The following is an 11,262-nucleotide window of genomic DNA, read 5'->3' on the forward strand; positions in this document are numbered from 1 at the left end:
TGGCGATTGGCTGAAAAGCATCACATGACGTTACGTCATCTGACGTTGCAGGAGTAGTTGAACTTGTGGCGTTTGAGGCGGATTCTGATTGGCTAGCGTCAGACGTTACGAGCCTTGTGATTGGTAGATATGTATCCAGGTAATAGATGAGTTATCAAACAGATACGGATGAACAAAGAGCTTCGCGTGTTGGACAAAATGTATTAATTTTGTTTCTAAGGACGCACTCAATACTCAATAAATATGTAATGTCAGCAGGGCACGCTGTTTTGATACGAATCACGCATGGTGGTTATCTATTAGAACAATAGACAATAGTATCTGCCCCAGTCTATATTGTGTATTGTGAGCGCGAGTTTGAAATATCTGTTTTGGACGGTTGTAAGCATAGATATGCGGTCATCTGTATCAATAAAATGTCAGGCTAAAACGCGGGAACAATATCGTATTGTGGGCGGTTTCGTGACACAAAAGAGAAACATAATAGACCTGCTGTCAGCTGATTCAGCAGTAATTTCTGGTCGATTCAATTCAATATTCTCTTGCAATAGCGACTGGGACCATGGGAATGTCTATTTCAATCTTAAAACTGCCAAGACCGTGCACAATGGAAAGAAGGCACAGAGGAAAAATTTACGCCTTTAGGCATAGTTTTGTACTGTAAAGCACAAGCTGAGTAAGACCTGACTGTAAGGTTTGATCCATTCACTCCAGGATGGACCCATAGTTAATACGTGGATTCTTAAACATGCATATGCTAGACAGAGGCATGGCTCTCCTCAAACATGGTACCTATCCCAGTATGGCTTTAGGACCCATCCAAGAAAAGGTCCCTAACCACAGCTAGCTACTCATTTTGGCCAAGGAAACAGGTGTAATGTGTCTGAGGGCCTGTTGGGGATTCGAACCCTGAACCTTTAGATTCTTAACGCACTCTCACCACAAGACCACCTTGTATTTAAGTAGGGCCTTTTTTCCAGAACAAAAAATGATTCATTCAACATGACCTGGTGTGTTACGCCGAAGCCTTGTTATACCGGCTATACAGATACAGAAGCTGGTGTGTTACGCCGAAGGGCGGTTATACCGGCTATACAGATACAGAAGCTGGTGTGTTACGCCGAAGGGCGGTTATACCGGCTATACAGATACAGAAACTGGTGTGTTACGCCGAAGGGTGGTTATACCGGCTATACAGATACAGACCCAACACTGTTTTAATGATTTATTCCAATGTAGACAACATATCATCACAAAAGATCTCTATATACAGCGATTGTTTTTCTGAACAAGATATACCTAAGGTCTTGTTCATGGGGCTTTTTGTAAACACACTGTACATAAAACATCATGTATTTAATACATTCACACTAAGGCATGTCTCCCTGTCATATACATCGTAGTACTAACTATGGCATCATTCGTATGTAAAGAAACCGAATCCTGTTGAATATATATGTAAACTGTACATTTGGAACAAAAAACAGACATGATACATACATAATTACAAGCCACATACTTTTGTTGCCTAATACTTTCTAACAGCCAAGAAGAGACAACATAACAATGTAATTTTTCCAGTTTAAGTCCTTTTTTTTCAAGAACAAAAAGTCTCACATAGTTTTTAAAATTTAGGTCAGGAAACTTGTTAGATATGTTAATCAACAAATTTTAACGAAACTTATTAACCCAACACAAGGAAACAAAACTTGTGAAATTAAACAAAAACACCTTCAATAAACGTCCCTGAAAATGCATGTCTTGAATAATTTGCATCAGCTTATAGTGCCCCTATCAAATAAAGAATTAATAAAAAATAAAAAATTTTTCAAGAGCATATGTTGATAATCTACTAACTTTTGCTTAACATGAAGTAATCCATAATTATGTAGATATTTTTATCAAGTGTGATATAATAATTTGCATGGCTGTCTATGGAAATTGCCTATATATGTACAAGTATGATTTCATGACATTGAGACAACTAAATAAACTGTTGACTAGTGATTCAGAGAATTTCAAATGTTCACCACCATGATGATACTAAAGTTATGCAATACTCTAGAAGGTAAGTAAAAAGCACAGTTTTGGCAGCTACTAGGTTTGCTATATACATAAAACAGATCCACATATTTGGAAGGCAATGACAACAGCCAAGTCAACATTCATGACATTTTCACACTTTTTTTCTTAATAAACAATTCAATAATCCTTACTGTAAACATTTGGACAAAATATTAATTTTCGCCTTTGGACGTATGAAAAAAAATTGTGGCCGTTTCCTTCCAAAAAGGCTCGTGTCATGTTAGACTATATACAATGGCAAGAAGCAATGGTTTGCCTATAATTATCTACATCCGTTATATATCTGTTGGCAATGCCACACTATGGGGCAGTCAAGATGGAAAAGTACAAACATTTTCTCCTGGCACGTAGCTGAGACAAATTTCAAGAAGCTCCACACAGTTTTCAGAGAACCTTGTACAAAGTGCGATTTCAGTGATTTTGTCTGAGTTTTGCTATTTGCGTTAGAAAGAAGGTATGATAGATGTTTGGCAGATAGTATGATCAATGTGTATGAAATACATGTATGTATGGACAATTTTTCAGGTGCTTGCATTTGTATTCAGAATTGAGAGACACAATAAACTGATTGGATTGTATCACGATACTGTAGAAAGGCTGGTGTTAAATTGTGATATGATTGTACAAAATTCAACAGAACACAATGTGAACAAGAGGCTAGCACACAATGCTCTTTGTAGCGTTACGTTGTTCATGTGTGTTCTGTGGATTTTGGTATGGTTAAAAGTCACACTGTTACTAGTAAGTGGCATTGCCAGGATTGTCCCATAAAATAACCTACAGAATTTGAACAGAACCTTGTTGTGTTACACCTATATAGAATCAAAGTTGAGTTTTTAAGGTAGAAGATATATTATAACTTATAACTCTCTTGTCCAACTCCTTGACATATGATTGAACAGAGCACTTCCTGCAACTTTCCATGGATTTCACAATTCTCTCTCATTTACATTTAGGCCTAGGAAAAATGTTGTGTTTCCTGTTTCAGTCCTGAAAAAATTAGGGTTGGTAGGTAGGGATTATCTTTTTATTTTCTCTTTTTATTAATTCATTAGACTTTGGCAATCTCTATTGATCCAACTTATACAATACAGTTTAACAAAGAAAAACGTGCATGAGAATACTTAAAGTTTCAATGTTGGAAAACTGATTGTATGCTTCCTCACTCAGGTGTCAGATCATAAAAAGGTTGATCAGCTCGAAAAATCTATGTCCCTTGCAGGGGGGTCCACAAACAAAAAAAGGCTAGGGTCTGCAGTTTATTTCTAGGGTCAGTCGGGAAACAGGAAACACAACTTTTCCCCTAGGCCTTACCAGACAAACCATTGGAGAATGGAAGCTCTCATCCCCCTATAGCATTGCTATGTCAATTGTTTGTGTACAAATATGGTTGCCATGGCTGCTGATGTATACATGATCCTTTACACAGTACAACAATCTCGGATGGACAGTAAGCCGCTTCACAGTTTCAGCTGCGCGTGCGGTGGGTCAAATTTGAAGGCCCCAAACTTGCTAACAGTTCTTGTCTCGACAAAGCTTGATCAGACATATTTTGTTTACGTGTCAGGTGCCTACAACTTTGACAATTACCAACAAAGCATCTGCGATTTGAACCATGAACCGGCTTACAGCATGGCATTGAGAGAAAGACAGTTATAATTAGCAACTGTCCGTAATGACTTCTGTAGAAATTATCAAACATTTACACGATGATTGCAAAGCGGACCGCTGCTACTATACCAACTTCTTGTGGAGTATCTCCCACACCATTCTTCTTCTGAAGTAGGGCATGTGTGTCTGGGAAGAAAAAAAAATATACAGAACTTCTTAGACATTGTTGTACCTAATGATATATCCTATCAGCAATTGAGCAAGAAAGTTGGGATATAGAAATGCGCACTTCACAAAAATGGTGAGATTCTAGGATGGTTCAAAATGTGTTAAAACTGCATGTACATTTGTCCAAGACAGTGAAATATCGTAGTAAAGAAAGTTTGGTAATTGTAATAGTATACTGCCAAACACTTCACAAATACACAATGAAAGTCAATGAAGCTTAAAAAGTACTACTATTACTACAATAAAAAAAGGATAAAGACTATCAATTTTTAGCCCTGCTATCACACCAAAGAAGGATACCCACCTGGTCAAAGTTAATGCGTGCGTCTCGACTTGCGTACTCGGCGAATTTACAGGCAAACATTCCGCAGTCGCTACCGTTCATCTGTTGGGGGATGTTCTGTGGGACAGACAACAACAAACATCAGCACAATAGCATAGAGTAGGGGTGGTGCCCATCTCCATTTCTGCAGCCCTTGGGCCACACAATTGTGTAAGCACTACAGCAGGGGGCTTGTCCACTGGTAGTGTTGTGTGTTTAACCTCCCCACACTCTTTCTCATAGATGCTGAGTGCTAAGCAGAGAAAGCAGTATGTAACATTCTGTATGTTCTTATCAAACAAAAATTGCTCAACTGTGTGGCCCAAAGGTTTACCAAAGAAAACTTTCACAAAGACACCAGCAAGCAAGCGAAGTAACAGGCTCACCTCTGGATACTGTGATGTCCAACCGGACAAGTCCAAGTTGCTTCCTTTCTTGTCTTTGTGCTCTGCTTGGAGGTAATCACTAGTGATAAAGTAGAAAAAAAGCCAAAAAAATGTTTTTAGACAATTATATATTTCTGTCAGTCCAATCCCTGAGATCTGGAATCGTTCCTGGGGCAACTCTAAGTTCTTGGATACACAGGGACTATCCAGAACCGTGACTGATCCTAACCCTAACCTATTTAGGCACAGAGCTAGATAGGCACAGTTCTGGGTACAATAGAGACTATGCAGAACTGTGCCTGATCCTAACCCTAACCCATTCAGGTACAGAACTAGATAGGCACAGTTCTGGATACAACAGAGACTATCAGGAACCGTGCCTGATCCTGACCCTAACCATTCCAAGCATAGAAGTAGCATGGTTGTGGATACAATAACGGTGAACACTGAACACTATAACTATATCATTGCCTTGTAAAAGACTGCAAATGCTGAATATTAAACTGCTGTTTACTCACCGAAGAGCATTGATGCCTTTGTTGTTCTTTCCGCCCATGGAGTCATAATATTTGATGCATTTGTTTCTCATGTCCAATACCTGAACACAACAGAGAAATAACAAAAACAGGTCATTAAAAAGACAAAAAAGATTCTAATAATGAAATACCACCTGTATATGCAGGTTAGTGCAGGTAAAATCGGGGCTGTGTAAGTATTTTTGTCTGCCGGGGTACTTTATATACTTTATATAACACAAGTAATTTTCGGTTACAACATACCTAAGTCAGCTCACAAATGTACCCTATGTGCCATCCTTGTATAGGAATTGTTTAGCCACGCATAGCCAAAGCTGTAGGGCTGTTCACAATTAGGGTTTTTACCATGGCCAATACTGACCAAAGGAGGACATATACATACATACTTGCACCAGTAAAGGGATACAGAAAAAAGTTTTAGAAGCCCTAGAAAAGATATGTTTCACTTACAGCCATGTAATATAGCTAGCTGCCACTACACCGCGTGTGTTATGTCAAGGGGCAGTTACACCGGCTATGCCAATAAAGAGACTACTACCTGGTGAGTACATGGATCCAGAAAAAGTTATATAAGCCCTGTAAAGGGTCTGTTTGACTTACAGCCATGCACCAGTGCAGGTATTACCTGTACCAGTGCAGGGATGCAGAAAGAAGGAAAATCTCTGTTTGACTTACAGCCATGCACCAGTGCATCCCGAGGTGGACCGGCACCAGCACCAGGTCCATGGAGAACAGGCTGACTTTCCTGGTCCACCTCATCACAGACCCCGGACCCTGCTGGGTCAGCTTCGTGTAGAAAAACGTGTTGAACGCGTGGACCTTCAGGTTTCCCTGGAGGGTCAACAGTATTAGTCAACTAAGCACAAAAACTTGTCAGTATTTGCTGTAGGGACAGTAACATTAGTCAACTAAATAAAGTGACATATCATCAAGCTTTTACAGTTACATATGGACCTTCAGGTTACCCTGGGGGGAAATAGGTAATATCAGTCAGACAACTAAGGCCACAGCAAGTATTTTTATGGATAACATCAGCGGGTGCACTAATTTTCGCCTGATTTTGGAAAAAAAAAATTTTTTTTTGCTTTCTGACAGTGGTCAGCATGCCAAAAATATGCAAAGATGGCTGTTGCCATGTTGAAAGTTGCATATTTATTCATATCTATTTATGAAGCAAAAAAATTCATTCTAACAAACTGTACACCCACCTGAGCATTTCCTCTGTCCATAATCATATTCATGTAAAAATTGATAATCTGCAAGAAACAGAAAACAGGTTTTAGAACAATGTAAATGAAAACATTTGTTGTAGGTGTGCTAAGCAATGGCAGTAAATGTCAGTATCAGATAGATTTACTCATCCAGAATACTTTTTGCCTTGCCGCCCTGAAATTGCCTTTAACACAGTCTGTGTGGTGTAGTGGATAGAGCGTCCGACTGTCAAGCAAGAAGACCCAGCTTCAATCCCCAGGGTTGGACCCAGACATGTCTGGACATGCACCCAGATGTTGTGCCCTTGGGAAAGGCACTTAACACGCATTTCCCCCCTCAGTTAGAGGGTTTCCTGGGCCCTACTAGGGTTTGGGTTGGCGTTAGGAAGAGCATCCAGCCGTAAAAATCTTGCTTCAAAAAAGACTTGTACCTGGCGCAAGCACGTCTAACCCCCAGTTGGGGAAAAATGACGTTAAATTCGGAAAACAGACTGAAGTGAGCTTACTTCATCATTGAGCCAGTTGAGGCCAGCGAGTGTGTGCATGTCTTTGCGAGAGATCTCCAGCCGGTAACCTTTGACCAGGATCTCTCCCTCTGGAGACGGGCGTAAGGCCTGCGATATCTCTGCCTGCATCTCCTGTAAACACATGGAACAGTCAGAATCTCCTGTAAACACATGAAACAGTCAGAGATAGCAGACTTCACTCCCTCACATATACTGAATAGCAAAGTTCTTTCTATCACAACCATTATTTTTCAAGCCAACGTTTCGATGACCTTCTGTCATCTTCATCAGGGCAATCAGCAGGAAAAATAAATGGTTGTGATAGAAAGAACTTTGCTATTCAGTTGTTTACCACCCTGATGAAATTATTTACGGCTTACATATACTGTTTTGCTACTGTTGGTGAAGGTTAGACATCCAGGTAGTAAGATTCTCCAAAAAACAGTTCCTCAAGCAACAGGATATGGTTTTGGAATCATATCAAGTTGCTTGAGTTACTGTTTTTTTCAGTGCTTTGCTGCCCTTTTAGTCTGGCTGACAAATCTGGCAATGCTGTATCAGGTATTGGGAAGCACACACACATACACAGACATGCACACACATTGTTATTTACTCACACACACACACACACAAACATTTACACACACATACTCACTCACATGCACACACGCACACACACACACGCGCGCGCGCACACACACAAACATTTACACACACATACTCACTCACATCGCACACACGCACACACACACACGCGCGCGCACACACACACTAAACAGTTTACACACACATACTCACTCACACGCACGCACACACACACGCGCGCGCGCGCACACACACACAAACATTTACACACACAAGTTTTTCCCTATCATTAAAACAGGTACAGTTTGTGCTACTTACATCTGTAATCTTGGGGAAGCTGATTTCCTTCTGCGGTATTTTGTCTTCGATGACTGCAGGTGTTTTCTCTGCGATGGACAGTCGTTCACTCACCTGCTCTTCTATTGTCTTCTCTCGCTTCTTTCTCTGAGCGGGGAGACAATAAACAGTTGTTTACATTGTTGATTTTTTATGGCAATCACTCGTGATCTTTATTTGCTATCAGATACAGATTCATGTACAGATATACAGATACAGGTTTTCCGAGTAAGATGACCGTGTCAGTCCCTACACCTGAGTGAGGAGGGTTGACACAGTGGCCTTCGCGTGGATTTGTTTAAAGTGGATAGCAGATTGCGAGTCTGAGACCCACATACTGTTGATATTGTACAACAAATGATGGACAAATTATACTACTGTCTATGTCAAAAATAATGAAGTCAAATGTCTGTGCCATAATATATGATACAATACATTCATATCCCAAATGGCATTTTTCAAGTCATTACAAAAAGGTGAGTTGACACAAGAACAAAGAGATAAAATGGGTTTGGCCTAATCAAACTTAACATATATGTAACTCACCCTTTCTTCCAACTTTCTGGCTTTAATCCGTTCCTCTTCAATTTGTTTCTGTCGGTGTCTCGCTTGTGAGCCATATTTCTCGTGACTGTCAACAAGAATGGAAAACAGATGATTATTTCTATATTAACACATGAACTACGTATTAGGTTAGCTCCTAGGGTGTTGCCAAGAATAAGACACGAAACTAAGAAGATAAGGAAATGGAAAGGTAGCTTTAAGTCTATAGTGTAGTGGAACACTCATTACATATTACATGGCAAAACATTTATTAAGAGTATTAAACATTGAGCATGGAGTCAATTAAATTTGAAGTAGTAGAGAAGAAGCAACACAGCTCTTCTTTTTGTGGAGGGGAAGGGACACTTGAGTTAGTTATAGCACAGAAAACACAAAACTAAGAAGATATTGAAAGGGAAAGGCAGCTTCAAGTCTGTAGTGTAATGGAACAATCATGTATTAGCTTAAATAGAGAATATTGAGTATAAACAGTTAACTTGAGCATGGAGTCATTTAAAGTAGTAGAGAAGAGACAACACAGCTCTAATTTTTGTGGAGGAGAAGGGATACTTGAGTTAGTTATAGCACAGATAACACAGACACAGTGTAGTGTAGTGGAACACTCATTACATATTATATGTCAAAACATTGAGCATTAAATTTAAAGTAGTAGAGAAGGGGTAACACAGCTCTTCTTTTTGTGGAGGGGAAGGGACATTTGAGTTAGTCATAGCACACATAACACAGATGCAGTGACAATGTTGAAGGACTGAGGACAATGAAAATACCTGTCAGTAAGGGATCTATTGATGGAGTCCAACCTAGTTCAAACAGGAAATATCAATCATAGACAGGGAAACACAAGAAAGACACAGGAACAGTGACAGAACACATACTCAAGGAAATGGAAAGGAAATCTAACCAAGAAAAATAGAGGAAAAGTTAAACTTACAGAAGGAAAACAAACAAGGATGACATGTTACATGACTTCTGTTACTTCTATTAGACAAATCTTTTAAATTTGTACAATTAGTGTACAGAAAGTGTAATCTCGATGTTTTCTACAATACTAGTGGAGACAAGAAGGGTTCCAAATGCAGAGAAAAGATAAAAATGATGAACTTACAATTCTTTCACCCAGGTTTCAGCAACAAACGGTGAGTCTATGACCCTGTAGGAAATATGATAATAAGACAATGTTAAATAAACATCAGAGAAGTACTTCAAATAGTAGGACAACTGCACGAATTATGGTTAAATAATATATAATTTGAAAAAACTATTTTTAGTACCGTATGGGGCATAAACTTTGATAAAGTTAAAAGCTGGAAAGGAGTGATATTTCATTTTGTACATCTATAAGAACAAGGAAAGACTACTAGAACAAGATTTACACAAACTGATGACTTTATACAGTATGATATACTACGTGTCAGACAACAAAGCAAAGCATTCATATTAATTTTAAATAACTGTACCACTCTTTGTATGTAGGACAGATAAACTACAATAAAATGCAGAATCTGGAAAAAAATGAAAGTTTGAAAAATGTGACTCCCACCTGCTGGTAGTTCTTGTAGCAGGTTCCACGCTGACTATAACAGGTGAGTCTGGGTCATCTTCAAACCCTGCAACACAACAGCAGGTTAGACTGACTAAGCACTGCTGGCAGCAACTGGGTTCAGCATGGGGGTCTGCATGGGGGTTATACAGAACCACAACAGCAGCAAGTTAGACTCACTAAACACTGCTGGCAGCAACTGGAATCATCGTGGTGGTCTGCAGGTTAGGTACAACCAGTCTTCAGGCAACACTTCAGGCAGTCACATGCTGGTATGTTTACTACTGATTTACTAGTTATGCATGTATTTGTCAAATTGCATGTTAAATGTGTGCCAACATGCAATTTTGTAGGGGTTTGAGTCAGGGCTTAAAAAAAGTTTATATATGCAGAAAGTATTTCCAAATTGCAGAACAGTATTGTGACATTCTGAAATATTGCAGAACATTGAAAAAAAGTATTTCAACCACTGTAGTGTGTAAAACCTACTTGGTTGCGCGGGTGTTGCGGGAGGTTGGGCTGTCCTGTGGGTTGCCTCGGGGCTGAGATCCTGCAGCGTGGAACTGCTGTCCTTCTGCGTTCTCGAGCTCTCGTGTCGCACGACAGTCGCTCGTTTCTTCTGCACCTTCGCACTTCTCTCTGGTTCTTCCCGGATAGGCTCTGGTCTCGGGACTGTCGTACCGAGTAAAGTTGAATTACTGGAGAACGGCACAGAAGTAGATAAATTGATTATTCATATTGTAAACCTACCCCAGTCAATATAATATGTGTCAAACATCATCTTCATTTATTCAAGGCACAAGCACTTAACACAAGATAGAGTGATTGAAAACTTCAGTCAGCCACTTAAAACAGATCAACATACAGTAATCAAGAGCGCAAGGTTAAAAGAAAAGAGAGAAAGTTGTGCATCAATACTACACCTTATCAATAAAAAAAATATGGCCAACCCATGATATCACAAATCAATATGGCGGCGCCCATGACCCAAGAGTAAAACAGAACAAGAAGCCATAGGCGACAATTCTCCGTGAAGTATTATATATTGCAACAAAAAGAAGTAGCCATTGGCGACAATTCTCTGTGAAGTGTGATAAATCGAACAAAGAAAAATTGTTTAAACGCGCGTCGGCTCAGTCATCTTAAGACGCAACAACCAATCAGAGATGCGAGATGCCTACACGTGACGCGGGAAGGGCGCGCGATGCCCGAAATATTTTTGCGTCAATATTCAGCGCCGTGATTCAAGAGATTAATACCCGGAAACAATTTTTTTCTTGTTTTGAACGCATTAACATGCATTTACGCTAATCTAGTATGATTCAGGGTTACTTTTTTTTTAACCTGCCATG

General features: G+C 39.6%; 1 protein-coding gene across 2 annotated transcripts in view; it reads right to left on the reverse strand.

The window, feature by feature from the left end:
* Nucleotides 1-1,212: 1,212 nt before the first annotated feature.
* LOC109461500 (sentrin-specific protease 1-like) overlaps nt 1,213-11,262 on the reverse strand; it is a 16,718-nt gene continuing 6,668 nt past the window's right edge. Inside the window, exons 9-20 of one of the 2 annotated variants that reach the window (XM_019757871.1) lie at nt 10,400-10,608; nt 9,911-9,977; nt 9,476-9,520; nt 8,353-8,437; nt 7,789-7,914; nt 6,886-7,017; nt 6,377-6,424; nt 5,844-5,999; nt 5,151-5,230; nt 4,633-4,711; nt 4,229-4,324; nt 1,213-3,882 (exon numbers count right to left, since the gene is read on the reverse strand). In XM_019757871.1, coding sequence (XP_019613430.1) covers nt 3,820-3,882; nt 4,229-4,324; nt 4,633-4,711; nt 5,151-5,230; nt 5,844-5,999; nt 6,377-6,424; nt 6,886-7,017; nt 7,789-7,914; nt 8,353-8,437; nt 9,476-9,520; nt 9,911-9,977; nt 10,400-10,608 — 1,186 coding nt within the window. In that variant the 3' untranslated portion in view covers nt 1,213-3,819. The remainder of the gene's footprint in view (nt 3,883-4,228; nt 4,325-4,632; nt 4,712-5,150; nt 5,231-5,843; nt 6,000-6,376; nt 6,425-6,885; nt 7,018-7,788; nt 7,915-8,352; nt 8,438-9,475; nt 9,521-9,910; nt 9,978-10,399; nt 10,609-11,262) is intronic. The other variant, XM_019757869.1, reaches the window with a different exon arrangement.

Source organism: Branchiostoma belcheri, unplaced genomic scaffold (assembly GCF_001625305.1).
Source record: "Branchiostoma belcheri isolate BF01 breed outbred unplaced genomic scaffold, Haploidv18h27 scaffold93, whole genome shotgun sequence".
NCBI classification, from domain to species: domain Eukaryota; kingdom Metazoa; phylum Chordata; class Leptocardii; order Amphioxiformes; family Branchiostomatidae; genus Branchiostoma; species Branchiostoma belcheri.